This window comes from Typopeltis vanoorti, chromosome 6 (genome assembly GCF_054136105.1).
Source record: "Typopeltis vanoorti isolate ZY-2024b chromosome 6, IOZ_Tvanoo_1.0, whole genome shotgun sequence".
Lineage (NCBI taxonomy): Eukaryota > Metazoa > Arthropoda > Arachnida > Uropygi > Thelyphonidae > Typopeltis > Typopeltis vanoorti.
Window position 1 is genome coordinate 110942056 of NC_143554.1, and position 12769 is coordinate 110954824.

A 12769-nucleotide genomic window follows, 5' to 3' on the forward strand; every position below is an offset into this window, starting at 1 on the left:
CACATTTCTACTGTAGTGATTTCCTTCATCAAATCAATTTCTTATCAAATAGCTTGAATACTAAAAGCCCACAACATCAGAGTGATCTTCAAACTAACCACCAGCATCAAACATTTTTTAGGATCACCAAAAGACAAGGTGCTATTTTACAAATATCCAGGGTATATTACATTCCTTGCTCCTGTGGTCTCGGACAAACTTTACGGAGTTTAGAGATCAGACAGAGAGAGCACGTTGGTGATGTAAATCGCAACAGAAGTATTTCTTCCAGCTTAGCACATCATTTCTGTACGTCTAACCACACGATAGAGTGGCAAAATAGCTCCATGCCATATTTAGATGACGATTATAGACATCGTTTATTCAAGGAAGCTGCAGTAGTGTTAAAAACTGACAGAAACCAGGGTACTATTCTTAACAGTTCATGGAAAAACCTCATCCTCTCTCTAAATCCATCTGAACTACAGCTAGCTAGTAATCACATTATGCGTTTACAACAAACGCATGCGTGATAATGATTAAGAACAATAAGTCCACTCAGTCTCTGTCACACGAACGTGCAACCTTAGTTACTAGAGTGTTTACGTTTTTAATGTTCCTTTCAGTTTGCATTTACTAGTATTTTTTTACTTTTAGTATATAGCTTAAAACAGTAGAATTTCTTTTAAATATTATCTCATTTTCACACAAAGTTACTTCATGCACAAATTTTTTTTATTGGTTTACTATAAGATAAAGTATAGTAAAGCACCTCAAATATTGAAATTTGTCTAAGTGACACTCATTTATAGCCTGAAGAAATAATTTATTTTACTGCAATGTTATGGTTAGTACTTTAAAAAAAAAAGTATTCATGCTCTGTAAAATTTCACATGATTAACGATGTCATGTTCATTTTACAATTTTTATCCTAAGGGAAAAAAAAAAATATATATATATATATAGAATTGTCATTGTGTATAAAATTACTCTAAAGTCCCTTTGTATGTACTAATTTTATTATGAAGCTATGTTAATCAAATGTGTATTGCATGAAGTGTGATGTCATCATGTACCGATGTTAACGCATTTCCAAATATGAAATCTTGAGCACCATGCATGCTATGTGAAGTCGGGGTCTATACAAGCTCTTGTGGCAGGAAGAAAAGCATTTTAGGATTTTAGTCCCTTTTCCCCTGGGTCCACTGCCATGTGAAGTCTAATGTTGGAAAGAGAAGGTCTTGGGGGGGGGGGTTTCAGTCCAGTTTTTTCCCTGGAACTGGCCTGAAAACATCCACTGCCACTTGATGTCTATTGTCTGTCGCCAGAGCATCTCATGTCTCATTGGTGAAAGCATTCGTCGAACAGCCAAAAAAGGAAAAAATCCAATACTAATGAAAACAAAACCTCTCACATAGAAAACCAGATGATACCACAAAAAAGAAACAATGAAAACATTCATACAGTGAAATCATCAAGGATTCCAACAGAACATTGATATCAAGGCTTTCTCGCAGAAATATATGCTAATATGTTTCTGCCTGTAGGAAACATACCTAAATCCTAATGATGATCTGGCATTATAAAATGTAACTATCAGTAATGCATGTGCCCATTTAGGTTGGGTGTGCTGTTGTGTGGCTTATGCAAGCCATGCTACTTAATTCACATCAATTTTACTATATGATTACATTTTTATTGATGTATGAATTAAGAGTCCATAGCATATCCCTCATCTTAATTGGTCCAATGCAATTAATTGTAGGATAACTGTGAATACTTGAATTTATCAATTAATATAATTTTAAATGTGGAAAGCATAAAGGTCAAATGAACAATAGCTATGCTTCACGTATGCCATTTATGTGAGAAGCACAAAGGGTTTATTCTTCATGGTGAGATTAGATTATCATTGACAAATACTAGACGTGGATAATTTGAATTTTGATATATTTTTAAAAACAGCCATTTAATGCACACAGAAATTGGAAAAAATAATCACTTGGGAAATAATTATTTTTCCAGAGTGAACCAAAGAAAGGCTGAAATAGTTCATTGTACTTACAAGTTCTAACCTCGTTTAACTGTAATCATACAGTCTGCGAAAGCTCTGACAGACAATGGGACATCCAGAAGAATGCCAACACTGTTTCCTATTTTAAATATGGGCATAAAAATAAATTATTTATAAAAAATTATATGTTAAAATCAGTATTAACCAATCATAGCCACTGATTTCTGGGTGGTTTAAAACCACTGGAACGCTAAGAATTGGATTTGGTATGCCACCTATACATCTGTTCAAAAGGGCTCAAAGCTGTCTGTATTTGTGATCGCACACCTGAGCTATTAATGCGATGCAATGTTTATGCATCAAAAAATGTTCTCTTTATAACAGTATATTGTGTTTAATTTCAGGAATCGTATGAAGCCAGGAAACAATTAGGGGAGTCTTTAACAGGGATAAATGCAAGAATATAATATTAGTGATATTGTTATTCCATGGGTGTGTGCACTGCACACACCCCTGAATATGCACTCCTGGTAACTATCACAGCATTCTGCTATCCTAGTGAACAACCACACCTCCTTCCAGCAAGGCCTGCTTAATATCAGTGTAGAAGCAGTTGTCATCCAACTCTCGGTTGGAACTCTGATAACAGTATCCTGCATCTATTTTCCTCCTGCAATGGATATTTTCTTAGGATTACCTTGATGACATCATATTGCAGTTGTCACCCTTTACTTTTAATGGGGAATTTAAACGAACACAACATGCTATGCGATAGTGCTTGCATAAACATCAGAAGAAGAGTTGTGGAACAATGGAAGTCTCATTCTTCTGGAACTTTCACTGCTATTAACTTAACTGTCTGCTCACCCTCCCTCTTCCTAACCTTTGAGTGTGAAGCTGAATACAACTTGTATGGGAGTGACCATTTTCCTGTGATACAGACCTTTTTTTATATGGGCAACCGTGTACTACATCATGGATATCACAATGGAAAATTGAGAAGCTGAGTGATCCACCTTCCTTACTTTAGTAGAATTTAATTCTGTGACCACTTCTCATTTCCTATCAGTGATTCAGTGAACCACATGAGGGAGTGTATTACACAAGCCAGCAACAAGCGCAATTCTTAAAACATTAGTTGGTTTCTACCTTCCCTAAGCCATGGTGAAATGATTTTGCAGCAATCAGGGAAGCTCAGAAGAAAGCATGGTTGCTAATTGCTTTCAAACAAGACACTTCAGTCATCAGAAGCAAAAGGAATCCGATATACATCTTTTATAACAATATCAACTAACAGCAAAGAAGTATGGGATGAAATGTGAAAAATGAAAGGCAGATGCATTATTGCCGACCCACTTGGGATTTTTGCTAGCAGTATCATGTTATCTCTCCAAGTTCCTTGTCCAAAAATGCAGGGCAAAAAAACAACAAATTCTGTCCTGTTTTCTTTGAACTTTACTGAAGAATACCACAGGTCATTTACAAAAGAATAAAAGAAAGCTGTTTAAATTCCGTCCAACTGCTGAATCAGATAACATCCATTATGAGATGGTAAAACATCTGTTGCTATCAGCATTTCAACAGAATTTTCTGTGAGAACAGGGTTCTAGATATTTGGCAAAAGGCTATTATTAGCCTTTCTGAGCTAGAGAAGGATTCAAAATCCACAGTAAACTATTGTCTAATTGCTCTCACTATATGCCTTTGCATGATTCTGGAAAAAAATCATTAACTCTTCTTTTACAGTTTCTGGAGAGAAACTGCCTTTTCCGTAACATAATTTAAAGATACCAAGAAATTATATACTTGGTTTAATCCTTTATTCAAGTGTAAGCAAGCAAAGTTTGCACCTGAAGTATTCAGGACTGGGGAAACTTGTGGGAAAGATGGTATGACTTCAAATCACTTGCCTTATTATCCCATAATGCGAAGCACATCTCCTTGCAGACATCTATAATGCTATGCATTATGGGAAGGGTCACTACCCAGACTGGTTTTGATCTTTATTGAGATCTCATCAGTGGGAGCCAGACCCAGAGGTGATACCAAGGTTGAAGTAATGCAGAAGTCATATTTTCATATACTAGTTGCCAGAAGGTTTCACACTTTATTATTATACTACTCTGGATTAGAGATAGTTGAAAGTTTTTTCACTTGATTATACTATAAATTAAAGATACCAAGAAATTATATACTTGGTTTAATTTTCCATAACTTAATCTGGTGTTGCAAATATCATTCTACAACTAGTTTGGCTGGAAATATCCATTAGAAATGCCTTCTTAAAATGTGAACATTTAATATTTTTATTTTTTTTTAAATTTATTTATTTATTTTATTTGGAAAAAGCATACAACATTGCTCAGAGATTTCGAATATTGAAAGACCTACACAGCTTCGGTCTTGGATGGAATCTCCCTCTTTTATCGAGAACTTATCCATTCAAATTCAAGTGGGGAACCACTCGGGCTTGGAAGATCTCCAAATCATTTTCCAAGAGAATATTGTGGGAGGGAGTCCCACAATATTCTCTTTTAATCATGTGTTATGCATTCAAAGTTAACTCAATAGCAGAACAGCTTCCTCAAACTTGAAGTAATGCTCTCTATCTGGATGACTTCTTTTGTCATTCACATAATTGGATGAATTGAACAGCAAGCCATCGGACATCTTTCAAAATTAGAACTTGTAGTTGGGTCAGATTTTTATAACAGAAGACTGTGTGCATTTTTTTTTTTTTTTTTTTTTTTTTTTTTTTGCTGCAGATGGAGTCTTCATCCTGATCCAACACTCAGACTAGGACAACCTTTAATCCCAGTTTCACCAGAAGCCAGGTTCTTGGGGCTCATATTTAACAATGAACTCACCTTCTTCCCTCAAATACATCAGTTTCAAGATGAGTGCTGTAAAGCAATGAACACTCTTTGCACCCTATCTTCCACCTCTTGGGGGGCTGCCAACAGATTGTCTTTGCTTTTATTACAGGGCACTGATTACATCCAAACTATTCAAACTTGATTATGGGTCCTCAGTCTATGCTTCTGTCAGAGAGAGTACAACGCAATAGCCAAACCCTGTTCTCTCTCAGACCATAAGAATAACAACTGGAGAATTTCAAAGTCAAAGTAAATGAACCATCTACAAAAATGAAATTCCTGCCAGGCCATCCCACATGGTCAACTATTTTTTGTTCATTTGGGGAAAATCTGTGTAACACCCATCAGGCTGCCATATGGCTCTTTGGTTTGCAAATTAAAGCTCTCTTACAAGCTCAAGATATTGGGATAGACAACATACCACAGACATCACTAAATACACCTGTACTATCACATTCATACATAACACCATGTAGCTTTTGCAGGTTGCTCAAATTTTCCACCCTTCTTATTATCTACCAGCAACTCTTTCATGCTCATAGAATCAAATACTTTGATTTTGTGCCTGTTTACACTTCAAAAGCAGAGACCCTAATGGGATCATCTGCTGTTTTCCCAGACAGCATAATATCTGCTCAGGTTCAGAAAGTTGTAATATGTATATGCAACATTATTTGACCAAAGATATCCTTTTTCCATGCCACCAACTTTAGTTTCCTGTCTTAACTCTCCCTCTTGCCCAGAGAATAAGTCTTTCCAGATGCCTGCATCCTGTGTTTAAATACAGCTCTTCTTGCATTTTTATGATTAAGGGTACAGCTTCTGATGTACCTTTTTTGTAAGGGACCAATCAAGTTAATTAGAATATCTCGATAAAAGTGTGTATTTGTTGTAAGATTTGTGCATGTAGATATTTTTATTTTGTCTAGTATCTATATATGGAACTGTAAATATTCTCAGAACTGTGCTTCCCATTTTCTGTTATTTATTAGACTCAATCAGTGGCCTTGACTGGCCACTTAACTTGGCTTCTTTGAAACATAATTAGTGCTCTAATAGGGTGGTTAATCCTAGCTGCACATTGTGTCATATCATGGCTATGAGTTGTGCATGTTCTTCTGGCCAGTTTTCCTATTTTAGGAGAAGAAAACCTTGCTATTGCCATTTGAGACTGGCTAACTGATCTTCAGATGAAAAGCACTGATGGTTCTTTGCATCCTGGACAGGATTCAAACCTAGGTCTTTTCAACAAAAGGGCATCACTGAAATTGACTCAGCTATGGAGGCTCTTATGTTATGAATGTGTGTATATAAATCTTTTAAAAAATAGTGAGTCTTCATAAAGAATATTAGTGGCAGCTTCAATATTGCCATTGAATTAAGGTTAGGAAAATTTCATCTGTTTGTCCTTTGAAATGCTAAGGGGTAATGTGGAGTCTTTTGATAGGATGCTTCGGTTGTAAGCAGTCTCCAGTTTGCTGCTTAGTGGTGATTATTGGCTAGCCCTGCAATTCAGTCAGATGCCTATTATTTTCAGTCTTCAAGTACAGGTCATTCTCAGCTTTGAGTTAATTATTCCTACCATGTGCTTTGTAAAGTGAGAATTTATTTCCCATAGGTGTAATGTTAAAAACAGCAGTCATGTTCTCAACTATGAAATATAACCATAGTAATGTCAAATAAAAGTCAATAAAACAATAATTTGTGCTTAAACACACAATGATTTATTTATCCAATGAAATGAAAACTTAACTTTGTTTTTTCTATAAAAATCCAAAGTATGAAAGCACCCTTTAAAAACAGGCAAGTTATGAGAGGCATTTGTTTCCAAGACAGTTTTCTTTATAGCATATAAGCATTTTTTAAATCTGTAGCGACTTTTCTAGTGTACTCGAAATTTGAATCTTGTGACTTGGAAATCTTAATTGCTTTTTTTTTTTGTGTGTTGAAAAGCTTTAAGTCCCTTGACAGTGACAGAAGGAACAAGGGTTTCAGTTGTTAAATCTTCTTCATCCTCAGCTTTTTCACATTTTATCATTTCAAGGAGGTCTTTATTTCTGAGCTCTCCATTGTGTTCTTAAAGCAAATCTGATGTCAATTGCAGAAACCTCAAGCTGCAATTGGTTAACAGTATTAACAACCACTTTTGTTTCATTTTGCACAACCTCTGCTGGTTCTTGAAATCCTTCAAAGTTGTCAATAAACTGAGCATAGTAGTTGTGTTGTATAGCTATGCATGTGGTTTGGAATACTGTATTTATGAATGTTTAGCACCTATTTTTTGCATCTGATGTTAACGTTTTTGATTTTGTTGATATATGGGGGGGGGACTCAGAAACTTGTGAAGTAGGAACTCCCTGTATTTGGTTTTGTAAGTAATAATAATAAAGTATATTTTACTTGAGAATGTGACAGTGCATTTTTTTTTTTCTTATGAACTGATGTTTTCTGAGTATTTTTAATATTTTTTATGACCATCCCATCAATGAAAGATTGAAACCTGTGGTACATTAGTTTAATTTTAACCCATGACCTACAGTTAATGGCCAAAGCTTTAAAAATGTACTTAATTGGGAAATTATCTATCACCTAAATATCTTGCAATAACTTTCAAAATTCTTAAATGAGTTTATTAAATAAACATACTATACTGACTTACTAAATATTTATTATTATGTGACACCTCCAGGGAGTCCAAAGACTCATCGAGGGAGAGTATGCCAACAGCATCAAACGATCCCCTTCCAACTACTAACCACGCACAAACTTGCTTAACTTTTTGCAAGCTATTAGTAGCAGAGGCTCTACCAATCGACCAACCTTTGCCAGCAAAAGTTGGTCAATTTTTTTATTTATTAATACATTCTTATTAAATTATATGGGGAGTAGGCAAGGCCATTTAGCCCTATCTAACTTTTGGAGACTGAGTGGGCAGTTCAATCTCCACTGGTACCAATCAGAGATAGATGGCCCAAGGCTATCCCTAATTAAGCGGTACACAGTGAAGAGAGACGGCTCAAATGTGCCGTCATCTCGTGGTCCCTAACTCTAACACAATATATTTAATGTCTGAAATAACGTGGGTCTGATTTTGATTCTTATTAAATTTAAGAGATATTTTGAGAAGGTTTCTCTGTATAATTTAATGTTTTGTACATGAATGTGAATTGTCTAATGCAAATTTTCTTTGCTCTTAGATGAAGAATTTCAGAGAGATGATTCTTCATGTGTTAATATGACCTCTGATGATTCTCATTTACCTATAAATAGTTCTATATCAGAAAACTTTCTGGAGAATATGCAGCTGAATTCTGGCAGAAATAATCCATCATTTGATGATTTAAAAATGAAAGAATCAGTTATGGAATCTTCCTTTGCTAATGAAAATATTCCATCAGGTTTTGATGATAATAACAAGCTCACTGAATGCTGCTGTCCGAGTTCTTCTTGCATTCATTCTCAAGGCAATTTTTTCAATTCTGTAAGTGTATATAGTGACACTAGTTTTAGAACTTATGGGGAGATGCCACTGATGAGTTCAAAACAAACTGTAAGTTCTTCTGTACGTAAGCATTCTGAAATTTCAAGTTGCCCTCCTTTGCAGAACAATAGAAAGATTAGTTTTAAAGCTGGTTCAATATTAGAAGACAGTAGCAAGTTAGAAAATTATAATGGGATTGAATCTAAAACCATAGAAAGGCATAATGAAAAGCTAATATCACAAAGTATTAAAGAAAAACATAAAAATTTTGCTGAAATTATATCAGTAGGTGATGAATATGAAGGGTGCACTTTTCCACTTAATGAAGAAAAGCATTCAAATGTAAACAGTTCTAATTCCTGTTCTGGCTATAAATCTTTAAATCCTGATCATTTACCATCATCATCATCTGACCAAAACTATCATTTTTTCCCTCATAATTATAATCAAGGAAAGAAACAATCTGTTAGATTAAAAAATGCACCTAGAAGTATATCTAATTTAACTAGTAAAACACTTCAAGAAGAGTGCTTGAATTCTTATCCTCTTGGTTCAAATTCTGAAGAAGAAAGAAAGAAGCACCTTGAAACAGAAATTTTACAGCAGTGTATTGAAGTTTTAAATAAGGACAGAGTTTTAAAACCAAAAGCAAGTCATATACATGGGAAAGCTTTTTTGCAATCGAATACTGAAAGTAGTGGTTCTAATAGCAGAGACTCAAAAGGCTCAGATATAATTCATTCCAAATGCCAAACAGAGTTGTCTGCAGATTCAGATGGAAAACATTTTCCTCCAAAAAAGTATTCTTCTGTTCAAAAACAGGAAATGTTCAGGTAAGCTTCTCTATATTATAGATTAGTATTTAAGTCTGTCTTCACCAGGTAAATCTCATTATTTTTGAAAGTTTTTGAATAACATATGTTTTTTTCACTCACAAGATTAATGTACTAAAGGTTTTGCAATCTCTCACATCTGTAACTGATATGAAACAAAAGTGCAACAAGTCTAGATGTCTTTGACTGTTAACTCAGATAACTGGATGTGTGATGATGTATCTCATTCTCTATCTGTAACCAAGTCTCAAAGAAATATCTGGAACCACAAACTATTTTGTAGTAATACTTGCATCAGATTTAATTATATGCAAGGGGATTCCCTAAAATAACTGGAATCTGAACTTGGTGTTGTTATGTCCCAGTTTACGATTATTAGGCTTTCAACATGTGAAACTCTACTTGTCTTTATCCCAATCTTATCTATATACGAGATATCACCCAAATATAAATATTCAAACTTCTTCTCCCCTTAGTGTCCCTAAATATGTATTTTATACTGCGCCTTTCAGGACATTTAGTTTAAGATGTAAAATTCAAAAACAAGAAGCAATTACCAAAATGTTTGAGTGTGAAACTAATATGGTCTTGACCTTTATCTCGTAACTTAACAAAATTCCTTCCCCCCCCAGCATGATTAGGTTCGTACGTTGTTACAAGTGCTGTATTGAGCGGAAATCTCAGACAACTGTATTTTCAAGGAACAAAAGTTTATTGAACTCTTAAACATGATACAATTCATTCTTTATCAAATAAAACTTGATTCAATACTAAGAATATATAATACAAATTAACACTAGCTAAACACAAGTATTAGGTTAAGATCCTATATAAGAATTGTGATCATATCTCCATAACAGATTCTATACATACATTTGTAATATTTTAGAACTAGTTGACCCTTTGTCTAACCCTTTACTGGTCTGATTATGCTATAATTCTGTATCTTCTAGGACATATATAATCAGTTACTCTAATTTTCTTACTAAGACAATGTGGCTTAAAATTATCCTTTCGCTGAGCTAATACACACTTTTGACCTTTAAAACTCTCTTAATTAAAATACAATGTACATGCATAAATCTCTAGGCACATGAATGCTTATTAATTAATAGTAACAAGCTCATTTTCATTCTAGTCTGACATGTACTAAAGTCCTAGTATAATTCTCATTAATCCCTTCAACTGTTCAGTAATTGAACAATGATTACAGTTACATATGAATTGACATAAGATTTTACAGTACCTCTAGACTTGGGTCTTCTGCACTGGTCTCTATCTTTTTCTGATTTTTTTTTACCTTCCTAGGACGAACTCTTCTGTAACTTATCACTCCTAAGTTCTTTTGGCACTAAGATGGGCTTTCACAATCTTTACCTTGCATTCTTCAATCAAGGACATACATAGGATCATCTATTCTATGGCTGTGAAATTCACCACGTGGGCACTGACTTCTTTATAGAATTTTCTTTCTCTTGTTACGATCACTGGATGATGAAACATACTGACATTATCTTCTTTCTGTTTTAAATTAATGGCGTCTCTCATTTCTCACAATAGGAACATGGAATTGAAATCCCGCACACTTTGTTTCCTTATTGTGTCGGATGGAGAAAATTCTTAACCCGTCACTCAGGAAAACTGCGTTGAGACCTATATGAAGACTCGTGAAGAAAACTCTGAGGAAAAAGCCCCGTGTGTGTGTGTGTGTGGGGGGGTTCCTAACCCTTCTTCCCCCCTACTGGAGTCGATTTCACTGCCCAATTAGAATGGCGTTTTTCTGCCAAAACATCATGCATAATAATTTCATGAAGCCTAATTCTAAATAGTAGGACAAATATTACAACAGCTAATTATGCTCTGAAACACACAAAGCTATTAAAACAGTTCATTATGCAAACAAACAGTTGACCAGATAAACAGAGAATTTCATTCAACTGTTAGCAGGTATTTATAGCAAGAAATTCAAATCTATCTGCTTGGTATACTCAGTAGTTAATGCAGAATTTTTAGAAATGTAATATTTTATAACATAATACCAAAGAGATTAAATAATGAAGGAATTACTTTTCAAACAAACACCTAATGATTATACAGGTTTTTATTTCTTCTCTTGTTACATCATGATAACTGAAATTTTCACGTTCTTAAGTTATTAGGGTGTAACAGTGTGCATGCATGCATGCATTTTCTAGTTATGGATGCTGCTGCTAGGCATTGTGAGTGTGCAGTTTTCTCCACCAGTCTGGCTGATGATGTCATCCTGTGTCTGGTTCATTGTTCTGGCTGCTTTTTTTTTGTTTTTTGTTAGTGCTTACAAGCAAGACTGACACGTGACGACTCATTTCGGGAATTATGACATTGAGCTTTAGTTTTTGTTTAAGCTAACCTCTATGTCATCTATACTAAATTAATCCCCTTTCCAAAATTTTATAAGAATTAACTCAGATCTTTAATCTCTTAGTTCAAGTGTAAAAACTAGCCGCTCGCAAAATCCTATGACTAACCTTCTTTGCTTTACTTAACCTTATTTTATCATATCACAACTGTATTAAATGCAAGCATATTTTTCTTTCTTTTAATTTTTTTGTATTCGTTACTTTCAAAGGCTCTTAACGATGTCTACTTAGGAACAAGCTTGCTTACTTTGTTATCTCTACAGGGTTTTTATTTCTTCTCTTGTTACATCATGATAATTGAAAATTTCACATTCTTAAGTTATCAGTGTGTAACAGTGTGCATGCATTTTCTAGTTATGGATGATGCTGCTAGGCATTGTGAGTGTACAGTTTTCTCCACCAGTCTGGCAGATGATGTCATCCTGTGTCTGGTTCATTGTTCTGGCTGCTTTTTTTTTTTTTTTTTTGTTAGTGCTTACAAGCAAGTTTGGTGATTTTGTGATGGCTGAAATTTTGTTTTCTTTTGGGTAAAAATGCAGCTGAAACTATTCTTATGCTTCAGCAAGCCTTTAAGGATGATGCTTTGGTTTCAGGGCAATTCGTCCAATCAAAATTTCGTCCATTCCCTCAATTTCATACATTACTTTTCTCGTCCAGTAGGACATTTCGTCCAATCTTATTCATCCAATGCTATTTGTCCAATTCTTCATATTAGTCCAAGGAGTTATAAGTTACTTGTGATCATTAATAATAGTTAGTTGACATTATAATTTTGTTGTAATTTATCCAATTTATCCTTAAAATTTGGCAGTGCTGAATATGGCAGAAATTGCGATGAATGACAGGACAGAATGGCCGATGGGACAAATTGATGTTGATGAAAGTTGATGGTGGTGTACCATCCATCACTTTGGAGGTTCATCGATTCCATGAAGGAGGAACAGAGGTAAAACGAACAAGATATAACATGCCCGATGGGACAAATTGGGATTGGACAAAATGTCCGACTGGACGAGTGTTCCCTTGGACAAATTTATAAAAGGACAAAAAATCTTGGACCATCTGCCCTCAAACCAATGCTTTAGGTAAAATGCAGGTCTATGAGTGGTTTTCCTGTTTCAAAAATTTAGACGTCAGTTGCAGACCAACCATGATCTGGCTTGCCTTTGACAAGCAGAAATGATGAA

At 34.8% G+C, this 12769-nt stretch overlaps 1 protein-coding gene across 6 annotated transcripts in view; it reads left to right on the top strand.

Moving 5' to 3' along the window:
• Mps1 (dual specificity protein kinase monopolar spindle 1) overlaps positions 1-12769 on the top strand; it is a 199875-nt gene that overhangs the window by 33868 nt on the left and 153238 nt on the right. For all 6 annotated transcript variants that reach the window (XR_016548404.1, XM_090393600.1, XM_090393598.1 and 3 more), the window contains exon 5: positions 8067-9183. Coding sequence is in view for 5 of the 6 variants with exons in the window: in XM_090393600.1 (XP_090249726.1) it covers positions 8067-9183 (1117 nt within the window). In the remaining variant the exon portion in view is untranslated. The remainder of the gene's footprint in view (positions 1-8066; positions 9184-12769) is intronic.